The sequence below is a fragment of the Colias eurytheme genome, chromosome 17 (assembly GCF_061535395.1).
Source record: "Colias eurytheme isolate Ceu_HAF_F1 chromosome 17, ilColEury1 Martin Lab GWU primary, whole genome shotgun sequence".
Lineage (NCBI taxonomy): Eukaryota > Metazoa > Arthropoda > Insecta > Lepidoptera > Pieridae > Colias > Colias eurytheme.
Genome location: NC_142996.1, coordinates 1120416 through 1137275, shown reverse-complemented (window position 1 = coordinate 1137275; position 16860 = coordinate 1120416). Strand labels below are relative to the sequence as shown.

At 34.5% G+C, this 16860-nt stretch overlaps 2 protein-coding genes across 2 annotated transcripts in view; one reads left to right on the top strand and one right to left on the bottom strand.

Moving 5' to 3' along the window:
* Nucleotides 1-16860, top strand: part of LOC149900973 (potassium voltage-gated channel protein Shaw-like) — a 147988-nt gene that overhangs the window by 16470 nt on the left and 114658 nt on the right. The window contains exon 2 of the mRNA XM_090111983.1: nt 14249-14398. Coding sequence (XP_089968109.1) covers nt 14249-14398 — 150 coding nt within the window. The remainder of the gene's footprint in view (nt 1-14248; nt 14399-16860) is intronic.
* On the bottom strand, nt 2355-5699 carry LOC149900975 (uncharacterized). Its single transcript, XM_090111957.1, has 2 exons — nt 5478-5699; nt 2355-5134 (listed from the first exon to the last, which is right to left on the bottom strand). Exon 2 carries the CDS (start codon nt 5132-5134, stop codon nt 2639-2641), a length of 2496 nt encoding a protein of 831 aa, XP_089968083.1. The 5' UTR covers nt 5478-5699; the 3' UTR covers nt 2355-2638.

The window sequence follows — 16860 nt, the reverse complement described above, 5'->3', positions numbered from 1 at the left end:
CGCGACATAAAACTACTAACTTTCAGCGTCTATAAGAATCAAGTTGTAAACTGAAGGAGTTTTGGCTTACACAAGTGTGCTTCTATCGGTATAGTGTCTAACAACCAGCGTATATATTTTAAGTGATAAATAATGAAAATCGTAGGAACATTTTCCACATTTTTACTAATATTATAAATTTGAAAGTGTGTTTGTTTATTTGTTTGGGTTCGTTTTGTTTATTGTTTGGGTTTGGGTTACAGCGTGTAAGAGTCCTGTCGAAATTCGACTAACCATTTCGCATAACTGTAGCAATTAATAGATGTAAATCACTTTTAAAGGCCTTATAACCAAACGGATAAAAATAATAATAACTACTATTACATGAATCTAAATAACGTTTAAAACATTATACAGGGTGTACCAAAAAGTAGTGATGAACGGAAGCTGAGAGGTAGAGGACCTAGAGGGCTATCCGAATCACCCCCATGTATGTAATGCGATTTTTCGTATTTTCGGAGTTATGACGATTTTTTCAATTTTTCACCTATCGCCGAGTACGATGATATTTTCACTCATGCTGACGTCAATGATTGCGGAAGATGCTTGATTTTTTTTGTGTGCTAAGCTGAAAGATAGGCCAATTCAGTATGGTAACATTTACTATCGTTAGATCTTTGAATGGAATAAAAAAAAGAATGAAATGGCAAGAAAGATAAAATTACCCAGTATGTTCACCACTTCAAGGGCCCGTAAAAAAATAAAATCACATAAAAAAAGTTTTCCGTTTGACTTTTAAAAACTTGCTCTATCTATCAGATAGCTACCCTGAAAATTTCATTTTATTATTCAGAAGGCTTCAATCGAAAAATTTGAATCTAAATGTGGTAAGTGCAAAAATTGAATTAACATGATGATCATTAAAACCAATAAATAGGTGTTTAATTACCAGAAATTTTTAAAATAACCCCGCTGTTGCTCAATGCAAGTGCGACATCACCGTAAAAAGTAGTCTTTTAAATGTCTGAATGCCCTTTTATCATTTTTAATGGTTTCTTCTGCTACTATGAATTTCCGGGTTATTTCGTCCAAATTGTGGCAGTCTCTCGTCTTTGTAGTATCCCCACGGAAAATAATCAATAGGGTTTATGTCCGGGGACCGTGCAGGCCAGGCTAAAGGGCCAAGATACCCTGAAAGATGGATTGGTCGTTGCAGCCTGCGCATGCGCCGGTGAAGCCTGCCTTAAAGCCTGGCCTCCACGGTCCCTCGACCTAAACCCCATTGATTTGTTTCAATGGGAATATTAAAAAGACTTCGGCTACTTGAGAGAATGCCACAATTTAGACGAAATAACCCGGAAATTCATAGTAACAGAAGAAACCATTAAAAATGATAAAAGGGCATTCAGACATTTAAAAGACAACTTTTTACGGTGATGTCGCACTTGCATTGAGCAACAGCGGGGTTATTTTAAAAATTTCTGGTAATTAAACACCTATTTATTGGTTTTAATGATCATCATGTTAATTCAATTTTTGCACTTACCACATTTAGATTTAAATTATTCGATTGAAGCCTTCTGAATAATAAAATGAAATTTTCAGGGTAGCTATCTGATAGATAGAGCAAGTTTTTAAAAGTCAAACGGAAAATTTTTTTTATGTGATTTTATTTTTTTACGGGCCCTTGAAGTGGTGAACATACTGGGTAATTTTATCTTTCTTGCCATTTAATTATTTTTTTTATTCCATTCAAAGATCTAACGATAGTAAATGTTACCATACTGAATTGGCCTATCTTTCAGCTTAGCACACAAAAAAAATCAAGCATCTTCCGCAATCATTGACGTCAGCATGAGTGAAAATATCATCGTACTCGGCGATAGATGAAAAATTGAAAAAATCGTCATAACTCCGAAAATACGAAAAATCGCATAATATATATGGGGGTGATTCGGATAGCCCTCTAGGTCCTCTACCTCTCAGCTTCCGTTCATCACTACTTTTTGGTACACCCTGTATTATGTTAATTCTGACCAAAAAAAGAAAACACCGAAATTTTTTAGTTAACGTCGACGAGATATTTACTCATTACAAATACTCTTAAAATTCACATTATAAACACATTTCTTAAATGTATATTCAACCTTGTATCTCAAATACCACAAGCTGTTTATTAAAGTTTTAGAGTAAAGGTTTCCTTTGCTTACAGGATTTCGTTTCTCAAAAAGAATAAATAATTTCGTAATTACAACGTGGATACGTTTTCTTTGGATAAGAACGTGATAATCTTCAGATTATGATGATGAAGATTGTGTGAGATTATGTTGTTTCTGTTGAAGTCTGTGATTTTCTATTGTAGGGTAAGAGCGGGTATTACCGGTCACCTAAGGACAAAAATAAACAACTCATAAAATAATCAACTTATATTTATTAAACTTTACGAAAATGAAACATAGTCTTACCCTCTAACGAATGACTTGAATTAAGATCAATAGTAATTGTATTTTTGGTATAATCAACATAAGAAAAAAAAATGACTTTGACCGGCATTAGACTCCATGGAAAGCAATTCCGGTCACCACGGTTCTAATGCCGGTCAGCGTAGTTTAATGACAGTCAGCGTAGTTTAAAGCTGGTCAGCGAAGCCTAAGTCCGGTCAAGCTTTTCTGAAACATATATCACATATGTAGTTTTCAGGCGTGTCACTACCCGTACATTCAGCATGCGCCCACAACCCACAAATAACACATCTGTACCAGAGTTCATTGTTTCTCCCGTAATCATCACACAGAACACACTTGTTTTCAGAATCATTATTTTCAATATCTGTGTCATCATCTTTACGCAAGTCAGTCATCTCTATATCAGATTCTGAACTGCTGCTAGTGTTATTTTTCTCCTGAAGAATTCTTTTTTTAACTGTGTGGGCTGTTTTTTTCTTTCCATTTGGGTTCAGTTTGCTTTGCCTTTTCTTATCCTCACTTTTCTTTTTAGTGGCTTCTTTAGTAACATTGCTCTTCAGATTCTTTCTTGTCTCAGATTTCGTTTTTATTCCAGTTTTTTTCTGTTTTTTTTCTTCTTTTTTCAGATTCTTTCTTGCCTCAGATTTCTTTTTTGTTTCAATTTTTTTCAGTTTTCTTTCTTCTTTTTTAATTAACGTTTCTTTAAATGGGGTACCTGTTATATAGGTGGCATGTTGTTTCCTGCTACTCTTCCTCTTCTCTATGATTTTCTTGGGTACTGGCAGAAGATCTTTAACATTTGTCAAACAATTAGAAGAAGAGACACACACAAAATTAGACGTGCCTGTAGTTGTCGACAATGCAGTGCTGGAAGAATCAGTGCAGACAGAAGAGCTAGCTAGAGTTGTCTTTACTGCAGTGATCGGTAAGCCAATGAAAGAAGAGCTAGCTATGGCAGAAGATGTCGCCGATGCTGAAGTAGATGGGTCAATGATGGCTAAACTAGCTGTACGAGTTGATGTACTACCTGTCGAGTTTGAAAGGCCAGTGATGATGGATCTCACTGTGTAAGTCGATATCTGTTCAGCCGAAGTAGACGGACCAATGGTGACGGAACTAGTTTTCTGGGTTTCGACTGCAGAGATAGTTGCTGTAGCAAAAGTCACTGATGTAAAAGTCTCGCTATTAATTTTTTGCAATGCAAGGTTGGACAGACTTTCTACTATCGGAAACGAGTTGGATGGGCAATCGTGAAAGGTCTCCAAGAGAGAGGGACTGTTGCAGACAGTTTCGGGACTGGAGATTTCATTTTGCTGGCCGGTTATAAGTTGAGATTCAGGAGTTTTGTTGTCTATTTCACGATGTTCTGAAGAATGTAGAATTAAATCATCAGAAATCTTGCAGACGGAGATTTCATTTTGTTGGTCGGTTATAAGTTGAGATTCAGGAGTTTTGTTGACTCGTTCACGATGTTTTGAAGAATGTGGAATTAAATCGTCGTTATTAAGAAACTCTGCAGCTAGAAAATCTTCTTCGGTAAATACATCTGGGTTATAAGGATATATTCCCGCTGCTTTAAACCCTGCTTCTGCTTTGGGGATTGTTGCAACTTTTTGGAATGCCTTTTTGAACAATGAAGCAATATCGTTTGGAGTGATTTTGCGGCCTAAGTTTGACTTCATAAAATAGTTACACTCAGCTTTATAAGCCGTTTTAAAAGGTCCATAAATTGATACATCCATCGGTTGGATTCTGTGTGATCCGTGTGGTGGGAGAGACAGCATCACGATGTTGTTTGATTTGCAGAACTCATAAGATTTTAGTGATATATGGCTGGAATGATTGTCAAGTATGAGAAGAATGGGATCTTTTTCCGAAGGTTTCGTATGATTCGCAAAGTGCTTCAACCAGTCCACAAACAAATCTTCATTTATCCAACCATTTTTTGAACAGCGGTAGAGTGCACCTCTTGGTCCATCTGCTTCTAGTGCTACAGAATGTCTCTGACGGGGATAGATCAGCATGGGTGGGACAAATATTCCAGTCGCACTCATTGCACAGACAGCTGTAACTGTTTGCCCTCTTTCACCACTGGTTATCGACCCGACACGCTTTTGGCCTTTCTCTGCCACAATTTTGCCCGGATCTTGCACAGACGTGATTCCTGTCTCGTCGACATTAAATATATTTCTAGGAGGAAAATTAAATTTCTCCATCAAGTTCCCCAAGAGCTTAAAAAATATGTCAACTTCATCCTTATTAAATGCAATCGCTCTATTTAAACTCGTTCCTTCAGCTTTGCGGACAGATAAATTGTTTCGTTTCATGAAGCCTTTGAGCCAGTCTTTGCCGGCCATTTTATTAGCATTATTAAAATTATTGGGCACATTATTTTTTACTGCATATTCATACGCCATTCTTTTTATTTCACTTGCTGTGCACCCATAAAATATCTTTGCTAAAAGCTTTATTTGATCAGCCATGTCATTTTCTTGGTCTTTAGAGAAAACGGTATGTCGGCCGCATTTTGTTATCTGCTTATTATTATTTTTAATTCTTTCTTGTAGAGTGGAAAATGGAATACCAGTTTCTTTTGCGGTTTTTCTAATTGGATTTCCCGCTGCCACCAATCGAAAAGCTTGAGCTAGGGAATTTTCATCCCATTTTACCTTCCCGCGCTTCCCTGACATCTGGAACCAAAATTGATTATAAATATTATATAATACTACTGTAATTCTACATGACTACAGTAGATTGCAGTCAGCGAACTGGTATCATCCGAAGAAAAATAAATTTATCACTTATATTAAAGTGACCGGCATTACCCGACAAACGGTATTTTAGAAAACTATAGCGGGTAACTCCGGTCAGCTTGACCGGCAATAGACGACAGAAGGTATTTTTGTGAATCATATTTTTTTTACAAAATAAACAAACAACAGCGTGAAATAAGACTAAATATTAAAAACTCGATCAGTTAGCAGTCCGGAAATCAATTAAGTATTGGTTTAATGTGATAAATTAAAGACTTACTTCTTATTTTCGGTGGACGAAAAATTGTATCCAATTGGCGCGAAAACTGACGACGTGCACTCCAGCTCAGCGTGTAATCGGAACTGAGCGGGGGTCGGCGGGGCGCGGTCGGGAACGATCACGCCACCTTGTTTACATGTGTGTGTGCATTTAGCGCACCATTTTGTATGTAATAGTAAAGTGACCGGTATTATCTCCTGACTGGAGTTGCCCGCTCTTACCCTATATTAAGTTAACACCTAAATCAGCTAGGATAAAGTTTCGTGTTATGTAAACATACATACATACAATACATACATACAAACAATAAACAAAACAAAAAAACAATACATACATACATGTAAACATTTAAAAATGATGCGAAAAAAATACTTTATTACGATAGAATATTGCACGCCTCATAAGCGAAGCGTTGAGGTGGGTACTACTGTCACTTCGCGCAAAACATCTGATTTTTCAAACTTAAAATGTCTTTATGTATCATACATTGCACTTGTAAGATAATACATACACACACAAATTAAGAAAAAACACTATTTTTAACGTTCATGATATTTTTGATGTCATTTTTGTTATTTAAACTAGTTAAAAAACAGTTTAAAAAAGTTCTGTCTTGGACGTCCGTGTGTCTGTATGTGCGGATCCTTTTTCTTGTTAACACGATAGCGACCGAAATACTTTACTAATCGAGTCTTTTTTTTTCTCTTACGCTTGAGTATGCTCAGGAATAGAACCCTTTCTTTTTTCAGGGTCTGATTCGATGTGGTTTAATTGTTATTAAATAAACAAAAATAATAATTAATAAATATTTATTAGATAAAAAAAAATTATGAGGCGTGCACTTTTGGATTTTCCAAATTATTTTTTTATTCTTTCCAAACCATTAGATATCACCATAGAAATCTAAATAACAGTGTCTTGTTATTTAGATTTCTATGGATATCACCGACATCTTTGATTGATCAATTCCTGTCTGACATCTTTACAGTAATATAGGTACCGGTGTATCAGAATAACATGTGAGTTATAAGAAACTAGCTTTCCTCTAAAACCTAATAAATTATTAACTAAAACCTTCGTCTTGAATCACTCTAAATATTAAAATAAACCGCATCAAAATCCGTTTCGTAGTTTTAAAGATTTAAGCATACATAGGACATAGGGACAGAGAAAGCGACTTTGTTTTATACTATGTAGTGATGATGCTTGATTTTACCCGTGGGTTCAATATATCTAGTAACTCATAATTTCGTAATTCGATAGCGGGTCCCGTTGATCTGCAATCTTCCTAAGTATGTAGTGAATAGAGACATGGCACATCATATGTTTAGGAACCTTTCAAAGGAACGAGGGTTTCCATCCGGCTTAGTTTTCCGGGGTTATCCCCAGTTTAAAGGATGTCCGGGAACGTACTGTATAATTCTCGGCTAATTATGTAACTATTATACCATCCTTTGTTTCTGTGTAATATATAATCATAGTTATTATTTTAAGCAGATGGCAATCCTATCCACTAGTCTTTCACAACGAAAATGCTACTTCAATACAGTTGTAACAGTAAAGTGAAGGCAAAAATATAGAAATTATTTTAAGCAGATGGCAACCCTGTAGAATTATGGTTGATATTTTAAGCAAGTGGCAGTCATATTAAGCGTTGGAATAGGCGCTGGTAATCGATCTTTCTAGAAGATTTAATACTCGTATATATTCAGAACAACACAAATAACCTTCGACTGAAGCATGTTTCTAAAACATAAATAGTTTGCGAATATAATAATAGATAGTGAATAAATTTACCCCTCTATAAGGGTGAAAACTAGGGCGTAATGATGATAATGGGGTCTTAGAAATGATATTTATTTTGTTCTAAGAACTCTCGGAATATCTAGACTTGTTTATTTTGTTAGATAATATGAGGAATGTTTCAGGAAATAGTTATGTATTACCAATTAGCATATAGCGTAGGGTTGTTAACTTAAAAAAAAAACAATTTCTATTACTTTTAAAACATAAACGTTTAAATTATATTAAATAAGTCCTGCCTTGGCATTCCTCGAAATGAAACATAATTTAAAGATAGAGAGATATACCTATACATAGAGATGAGAACATTTTCGAAAATTTGCTTGTGTACCACGCATACGACTATACCATGATCATATTAATATTTAAAGTTAGTTTAAATGAATATATTGTGTAAGTACCTACTGTTTTTCTACAAACTTTTTCTTTCATGCCCGAAAGGTATCTTTTTACCCTTTTCTATTAAGTTGGTTAAAATATCTCATTGTACGAGGGCTTTCCCGGGATTTCAGAGCATCAAGCCTCCGAGTTCCATTGTTACGTGCTGGCCACGGACAATTCGCTATAGCGAAAATTCGCGCGGCGCGACCGGCGGCGCGTCTTGCGAATGAATCAAATGTATGGAAATGTACTGGGCATGCCACGCGCAGCGGCGACCAGCGAGACGACCGGCGAATTTCCCCGAGCGAATCGCGCGGCACGACTAGCGATCGAAACAAATGTATGAGTTATTAGGGCGCAGGCCACGGAGTCGAGCGGCAGACGCGGCGACTACTCCCGGAGCGAACTTAATTTAAAATAGTTTGTTTTTTTTTTCGCGAAAATGGAGACGGAAGCTTTTATTGCAGAAATTCTAGCTAGACCAGCTATTTGGAAGTCTAGCCACCCGCAACATAATTTTTCATCATGCCTATATTTTTCATATTTTTGGTGGAATTCTCCGTCTGTAACACGATTTCTATTTAATTCGTGTACTCCACTATATCTTCCAAACATTAAATCTTGAGCAGAAAAGCTGCTACTCTCCAAACAACGTCGAGCTAACTTTGATAAAGCTATCTCGTCTCCTCGTCTACACTGGTCGCGGCGGCGAACGCAACTGCCCGTGGCGTGCTTACCGCGCCGCGCGACTTGCCGCGCCGCCGGTCGCGCCGTCGGTCGCGCCGCCGGTCAGGTGTCCGTGGCCAAGGTGTTAGTCTAGGATTAGACCTTACATATCCTGCAGAGCTATTCGCACATCAAATGACTAATGTTATACAATATAGTTTGTACCTATATATATATATAGTTTGTGTATTAAATTTATTTGTTTATATTATAATAAATAGTAATCTCATTAATTTTCTTTTTATCTAGGGAAGATAGGGTTCTGTTTATTTAAAAAAAAGCCCTCTTAACATTCTAAATAAAGTTTTTATCATCCAATTTTCTATTTCTGTAGGTGTAGGTAGGTAGGTAATATCACTGTAAAAAGAATCGGTAAAACGTCGTTATTAAAAATGTATTTTTTGAAATACTTAAATTAACCGGAGCTTAATGTTGTGTGGTGGCGGCGCTTTTTTACACAATCCGATCGATGAAACGTCTTAATTAAATAGGTTTTTATTATTATTAGATTAGTCTGATGATAGTAGGAGGAACTTTGTTACACATTTAATCAACTTTTACGAAGCAAAATGTAACTTAAACTATCTCAAATACAAATAAAGATTCGTGAGAAATTGAAAATAGCTTTTAAATCGTTCAGGTGGCATAAGAATTCATACACCAAGAGTTGGAATCTAAAATTCTGCTATCAAATTAAATCTTGCGGAAAATTGCCTCCAATAAGGAAAATTGCGACTTATTTCCCGTTGGAGTGCACTCAAAGATTGTGTTTTTGGTAAAACCACAATTGTACAACCCTATTTAGAGTACTTGTAAACAATGTTACTTTGGTAGAATTTTTGTTTATTTTACTTGCTGGCTTTTAACCTTGACGACGTTAAACACATTAATTAACTACGGTATAAATATTAATCATATTTTCAACTTTATCAAATCGTTTTTGAATTTTAATAATATTCAAAAATTGAAGATTTAGTTTTTGTTTTTTGAGATTTATTATTTGCGAGTGAAATTCATTTGAGGCTCTTTATACCTAAAGAAATAATAAATAAATAAATATCCAGGACAATTTTCACACACGGCACGATCTGATCCCATACTAGCTTTCGCTTGTGTTTTGGAAACCAGATGGCTGATAAACATACTGTATACATAATTTTTTAAATAAATACTTATATAGATAATTAACGCCCAGACACAGAACAAACATCTATGTTCATCACACAAATATTTGCCCCGGGTGGGAATCGAACCCACGACCTCTGGCTTGGAAGGCAGGGCCACTACCAACCAAGCCAACCGGTCAGTCAGATAGATATAAGTCAGATAGAAATAGAAAAATAAGCAGGCTTTTGTAGATAAAAATAAAGAGAATACATGAACCTTCTTCTTTGGAAGTTGGCTACAACCTCTGTTCCCTATACTTTGCTGATTGCAACACGATGCCGATACCCATTTGAAGTAGTACCTAACATGCACTTGGCCTAATTTCGTTTTCACCTTGTCCGTCTATGATTTAGTTACCAAAGAATGTATGTAGGTATGTAATTTCATAAGCATAGGAGTAATAAAACCTCTAATACGTTGGTTCAATCACATGCTTGCAAATTAAATTGAAAATTTCTATCGGTTTTTAATCAAATATTTAACTTTTTATTTACTCATCAATAAAACTTTGTATTCAATTTGTCTGTATGTCTGTCTATCTGTTTATCGCATTGGCTCGTAAATGAAAGTAAATCAAATAAATAACACTATATGCTTCTAAATGACTATCTTGGCTTTCTCGTAAGTTTTGACTCAGAACTGGCATCCATCTTATATTTTTATTCTAAGAAACACTTGCATCCACGTAAATCCTTGAGGAGTGATTCATTTCTCTTGCATTCACACGTTCATCATTCCATTCAAAAGATCTCACTCATTACGTTCATAGTTCTCTATTACTATGTATAGGAGTTAAATATTTCATTTGTATTAATAAAGATGTTTTATTCACATGGTTAACTGTTGCCTTAAAAATAATTTGTGTACTCACTATAAGTGTTTTAGGCGCGGGACATATACAAGCGGCGCGGCGCGCATCGGGCGCACCGCGGGCGCGCCAGCCGGCACGCCTCGGGCGCGCTGCCGGCGCGCATCGGGCGCGCTGTTGGCGTCCGAAAATGATATTTATATAGAGTGGTTAAATGCATTTTCTTCATGCATAATTTAGTAAAATTATGTTTTTTGTGCTAAAAGAGATTTGAAAGTAACGATTTTGTTTTGATAATTCCTTGTAAGTAAATAGCGAGGATAACCCCACGATTGCAAATATATCTTTGTTGGAAATGTTGGAATTTACTTGGAAAATTTTATAGTACTTTTAAAGTAATTTTAAAGTAGTACTGGTGTAATGATGGAAGAAAAGAAGGTTAAAATAACACAAAATTTATATTGTACTAGCGGTCCGCCCCGGCTTCGCCCGTGGTACATATTTCGCAATAAAAGGTAGCCTATGTTCTTTCTCAGGGTCTAAAGATTATCTGTGCCAAATTTCATCAAAATCGGTCCAGTACCTAGTCTATGCGTGAAAACCATACATACATACATACATACATACATACATACATACATACAAACCTTTCCTCTTTATAATATTAGTATAGATAAAATATGGTTTTCAAACACAGGTTTACATTTAAACCATATAAATCTTATCATTAAAATCTCAGTTCAAAAGTATTTACAGTACTGATCATTCCACAATATTATTACAATTACAAATAAATAAAAAACACAATCAAAATCAGGATTATCTTTATTTCTGACATTGTAAATACATGGGAACTTTCATTATGCTCTTCTTCATTTTCACTTTCCCTACTGCCATCACCTGTGTAAATCATTTCATCGATTAATTCAATTCACCTTTAAAAACACAACGAAGAAGGGTATGTAATAGCAGCTCTATATAATTCCACACAGAGAGAACACATTTTTGACTGACAGGCTACCGTCTCCTACCACCCGATTTGTTTTTGATTGTGTATGCCCGTGAATTGACCTCTATTTGGATGCGATGGGGGAAGCGCGCCTGCGGTACGCCCGCGGCGCAACCGTGGCGTGCCGCCTCGTCGCCTTTCCAAAATTCTTTCATACAAAATGTATAAGAAGGACGTGGTGCAAAACAGATTCAAGAGGTGCGCTTATGGCACGCCCGCGCCCGCGCCGCTTGTGTTTGACCCGCGCCTTACTAGATATGTCCTACTAATATAATAAATGCGAAAGTTTGTAATGCGAAAGTAAATGTATGTGTGTGTGTTTGTTACTCTTTCACGCAAATACTATTGAACCGATTACAATGAAATTTAGCACACATATAGAGGGTAATTTGGATTAACACATAGGATAGGTTTTATCCCGAAAATCTCACGGGAACGGTAACTATGTGGGTTTTCCTTTGACGAAGCCGCGGGCGGAAATCTAGTATTATCTATGTAGCGTAGCTACGCGGCTTGCAAAAATAACTCCCAGTACATTAGGTACTAATAAATAAGTGTACCTAATACAAAAATACATAATACACTTCGTAAAATAGTCTAATGGAACAGATGTCTTAGGGAATAAATAGGTATAGGTTTTATTACATTCTGACAACACAGATTAAATTTAATTCATTCATATTATTTATCTACACATTATACGGTTTTTAATCGTACATTTCAATGAATCAACTAATGATTAAACAATTATTTAATACATACAATAAAATTCGCGTATACCACATTTAATTACTTAAATATTCGGTATTTGTGAACTATTGTTTTCCAAAACCACGGTTGGTCAGCGGCTTCTATTATTTATCTGTATTTCCCGCGCAATTAACTCCTATTTATCTGTAACAATTATTGTAATGGTGAATGCACAATGAACATAAATTCATGAAAATGCAATTATACGTTATTCATTTATTAATTATTTCATTTTATTTATTTATTTATTTATAACACTTCATTGTACAAAACAATGTAGGAAATGTGGTACAAATTAATGAGGTACAAAAATTTTGCACAATAGGCGGCCTTATTGCTACACAGCAATCTCTGCCAGGCAACCTGGTAGGAAAGGAAATGAGAGAAGAGTGTTCAGTTTCATTTAAAGCAAAGTTATAGAAATCTATATAAAAGAAGTTAAATATTTCTAGTTCAGAATTACACTATCTACTTATAAACTTATATTTTTAAAATACCCATAGAAACTAATATTTATTATATCATATTACACGAAGAATATAAAAAATAAATAAAAGAATAATACAATATTTTTGAAGTGAAACTTCTTTAGGCGCATTGAGAGTAATACCAATATATAAGGGCAATACCGTCACGTCATGGAGTAAGGCGACGATTTTGGTATCTTTGAATCTTGCCAAAGAAGTTTCACTTCTGACACGTGTAGGATACCCAATAGTAAAAAATACAGTCGCGGGATTCAAACTTGCGTCTTTTAAACACGACTTATATTTTCTATAGCCCATTTCTGCAACTACATAGATAAGGAATAATACACATTCGCTTGTCAGTTTGTACGCAATAATATGAATATTACTATGTAGATATATTGCTCTGGGCATTTCAAAGGTCATAAATCTTTGTCATTACTAGTTCGTATAATTTCATTTGACCTTGTTTTGTTAATTTCTCATTCTGTTTTGTTTATGTTAACCAACTTCATGAATGATGTCGTTTTTATGGGATAGCGACAAAAAAGGCAATGAAAAACATTTTATTCGCAAAATAATCTTGAATTTCCAATACAGCATTATCTTTAGTTTCGTTCAAATTGTAAATCATATGACATATTTAATGGATATGTTTTTTAATTGTTTTCAACTCATCTTAGTGAATATTAAATTTCTAAATGTACTATGTCGTATTATGTCGTCGTAAAATCACATCTTGTTCGAAATGTATACAAAGTGTTTTCATATAAGCTATAAAACGACTTACACTTGTTTAAAATTTAAGTTCTTAACAAAATATAGTCGTCGGGATTCAAGCGAATAAATATCTAATTTGTAATCTTCTTCCCAATAAATTCTTGCTACATATGCATGCTGTAGTTTCACCTACATAGCTTATAAATATCACTATACGACTTCCCAAGTATCACAGAAGTCACAGTTTAAAATCGCTCGGTAGCCTTCGTAGTGATGTGAAAAAAGAAACAAGTTACATACTTTCACATTTATACTATTAACACAGACTAATAATAATATACTACGTATGGATATGGTAAAAGGTCAACATATAATATATTGTACAAAAACCTATATGTCTACACTCTACACGATACTTTTATTCGTCAACAAATTAATTAAGAACAGAGAAGGACAAAGTTGAGCTTTGAAAGAGCTTTGAGGATTTAAATCAAATAAAACACTAATTAAGTGGGACTTACAGTCTTATTTCTCAATCTTATCCGTATTTATGATATCGGCCATCTCTATCAAGTTGACAGTGGTATAAAATAATTACAATAAATATAAATAAGTAACAAAACAATATTTATTGATTTATTGACACACGCGTTAAAACAACGCCAACGTGAATAATATTCTTGAATATATTTTTGATTATTTTTGTTTTTATAGAGCTAATGAAGTTGGATATTATTTTCGATTGAAATTATCTAGAAAATTATAGAATAGATCTATACGATCCAAAGCAGCCAATATGTGAAATACGTTTCAAAAATACAACGTATAAATTGATTTACGCACGTTTCATGATGATTTGACGGTCGCATCGAATCGAACGTATAGTATTAAATCCAATACCTCCTTCTCCAATAAATAACAATGTTTTAATATTTTTCAGATACGAAACCTACAAAGCTACGCTGAAGAAGATACCCGCGACGCGGCTGTCGCGGCTGACGGAGGCGCTCGCCAACTACGACCCCGTCCTCAATGAGTACTTCTTCGACAGGCACCCTGGGGTCTTCGCACAGGTCCTCAACTATTACAGGTACCCTATAGCTTTATAGGTCCTTTTTAATGGTATAGAGACGCAAATTGCGTCGCCCATAGACTACCATTACAGAGGTTATGAAAATGTATCCTTCTGAAATATAAGATTTTTAACGGATTTTAAACGCGATTTATTCATTATTTTATTTTCCCGAAGTTTCACACGCTGCAGCGAGCGTGGTCACGTGGAGACTGAAAATTTATCGTTTTATTGGGACTTGTAACTGTTGATGTTAAACGACTTGAAATTGATATTTTTGGTTTTATGGTATTCAAATAGCCAAATGCTTTATAACATTTGTTTCTTTTGTTCTTTTATCTTTTTATCCAACTGAGAGTATTGAATACATAGGTAATAAATATTTATTCCACCTTTAACACAAAACGGCTAAATACAATGACTCACTTTTATCAATCTAACAAAATAAACTGTCAAACACATCCTTTCGCTATACTTTTCCGAAATTGTCATCGAAAGATCTAGAACGTTCCATAAACCATATTCAAGACGTTGTAATGTTCCAGAAACATTCGTACCAACATTAGAAGCTATGCTTTGATGTGGATCGACCAAACGTATTTTTATATCGAACGTTTTCTGTATTGATTTATGGACACAGTTGTTGATGGACAAGGTAGTAATGAAATTACGTCATTCGATGCTACAATTTCTTTGGATGTTGCAATGTTTAAAACGGTTACCCTTGAAACATTTAAATAGGCATGAATGTGAAAACGTTTTATTAAATGTTTATAAATGGTGGATTTTAAATAAGTGTTTTCATTTATGTTTAAGTTAATGGTGAAAGAAACATAGCAAATATTACCTATTTGAAATAGTTATGGATAGAGCAAAAACATTCTGAAAAGCAGATATGAAGATATAAGTGCGTACGTTGGATATTATTTATTATCTAGCCATTTATAAATATATAAGGCAAACAATAAGCAATTTATCAATCTTGTATTGAAAAACGTGAAAAATAAAATAAAGTATGAAATATGAATTAATGAATGATATATATATCACATGGAATATATACATAAGTTTCATTGCTGAACTCGAAGAATAATAAAGAAAATAAACCGTTTAAAAAGTGTTATCAATAAAGAAAACCCCTTTACACTGTTTTCTAACAACAAACAAGTGACAATAAACATTTCATAACAATTTTTCAAAGCACACCAACTAGAATGTCAACCTTTATATTATTGCTTTCGGGAATAATATGAGTTATTTCACTGTCTCTTCCTCCATAGATATATAAACGATACGAGATGACTTCGAGAATAAAATACACTATGACTTATACAGAATTTCCTCGCTTGGTTTTATTATACGCGGAATTCGGCCAGCTGTTTTAAGCTTTGACTAATTCACAGATCTCAGTAATTTATAAATATAATTTGGAAAATCCAAAAGTGCACGCCTCATAATTTTTTTTTAATAAATATTTATTAATTATTATTTTTGTTTATTCAATAACAATTAAACCACATCGAATCAGACCCTGAAAAATGAAAGGGTTCTATTCCTGAGCATACTCAAGCGTAAGAGAAAAAAAAAGACTCGATTAGTAAAGTATTTCGGTCGCTATCGTGTTAACAAGAAAAAGGATCCGCACATACAGACACACGGACGTCCAAGACAGAACTTTTTTAAACTGTTTTTTAACTAGTTTAAATAACAAAAATGACATCAAAAATATCATGAACGTTAAAAATAGTGTTTTTTCTTAATATGTGTGTGTATGTATTATCTTACAAGTGCAATGTATGATACATAAAGACATTTTAAGTTTGAAAAATCAGATGTTTTGCGCGAAGTGACAGTAGTACCCACCTCAACGCTTCGCTTATGAGGCGTGCAATAAATGACAGTGGTGACTTAACATTTAAATGTGAAGTTATAATACTATGCAAAAATTTATCGACATTTATCTGCAAAATATTATTGCTTTTATTTTAATGAAGGAAAACATCGTCAAGTAACCTTATGTCCAAGAGTCAAAAGAAATTACGACACTTGAATAAACCCACAACTAGGCATAGTAGTGGAATATAAATAAATAAAATAAATCATAAATTTATAAAGAATAGATAAAATTCGATCACGAGGCGGGACTCGAACCCGCATCCTTTCACGCCAATCCGGGGCCGACGCTTGACCAACTCAGCCACCCGTGATATAATAAACGTGACATTTATTTTCACATAATAATTATACAAATCAGTGACCCCAGGCTCCTAAGATAGCAAAAACTGTTTTTCAGGAGTCTATCTATATGGCATATTACTAGTAGTAGGTACTATTATTATTATTTACTATTATATTTACTAGTACTATTATATTATTTTACAATTAATGAGATTGAGCTTGACCGTGCATTTTCATTTCAATTCACACATCGTAGGAATATAGACCCCTACAATAATATGGCTCTCACAATTTGCACTCCT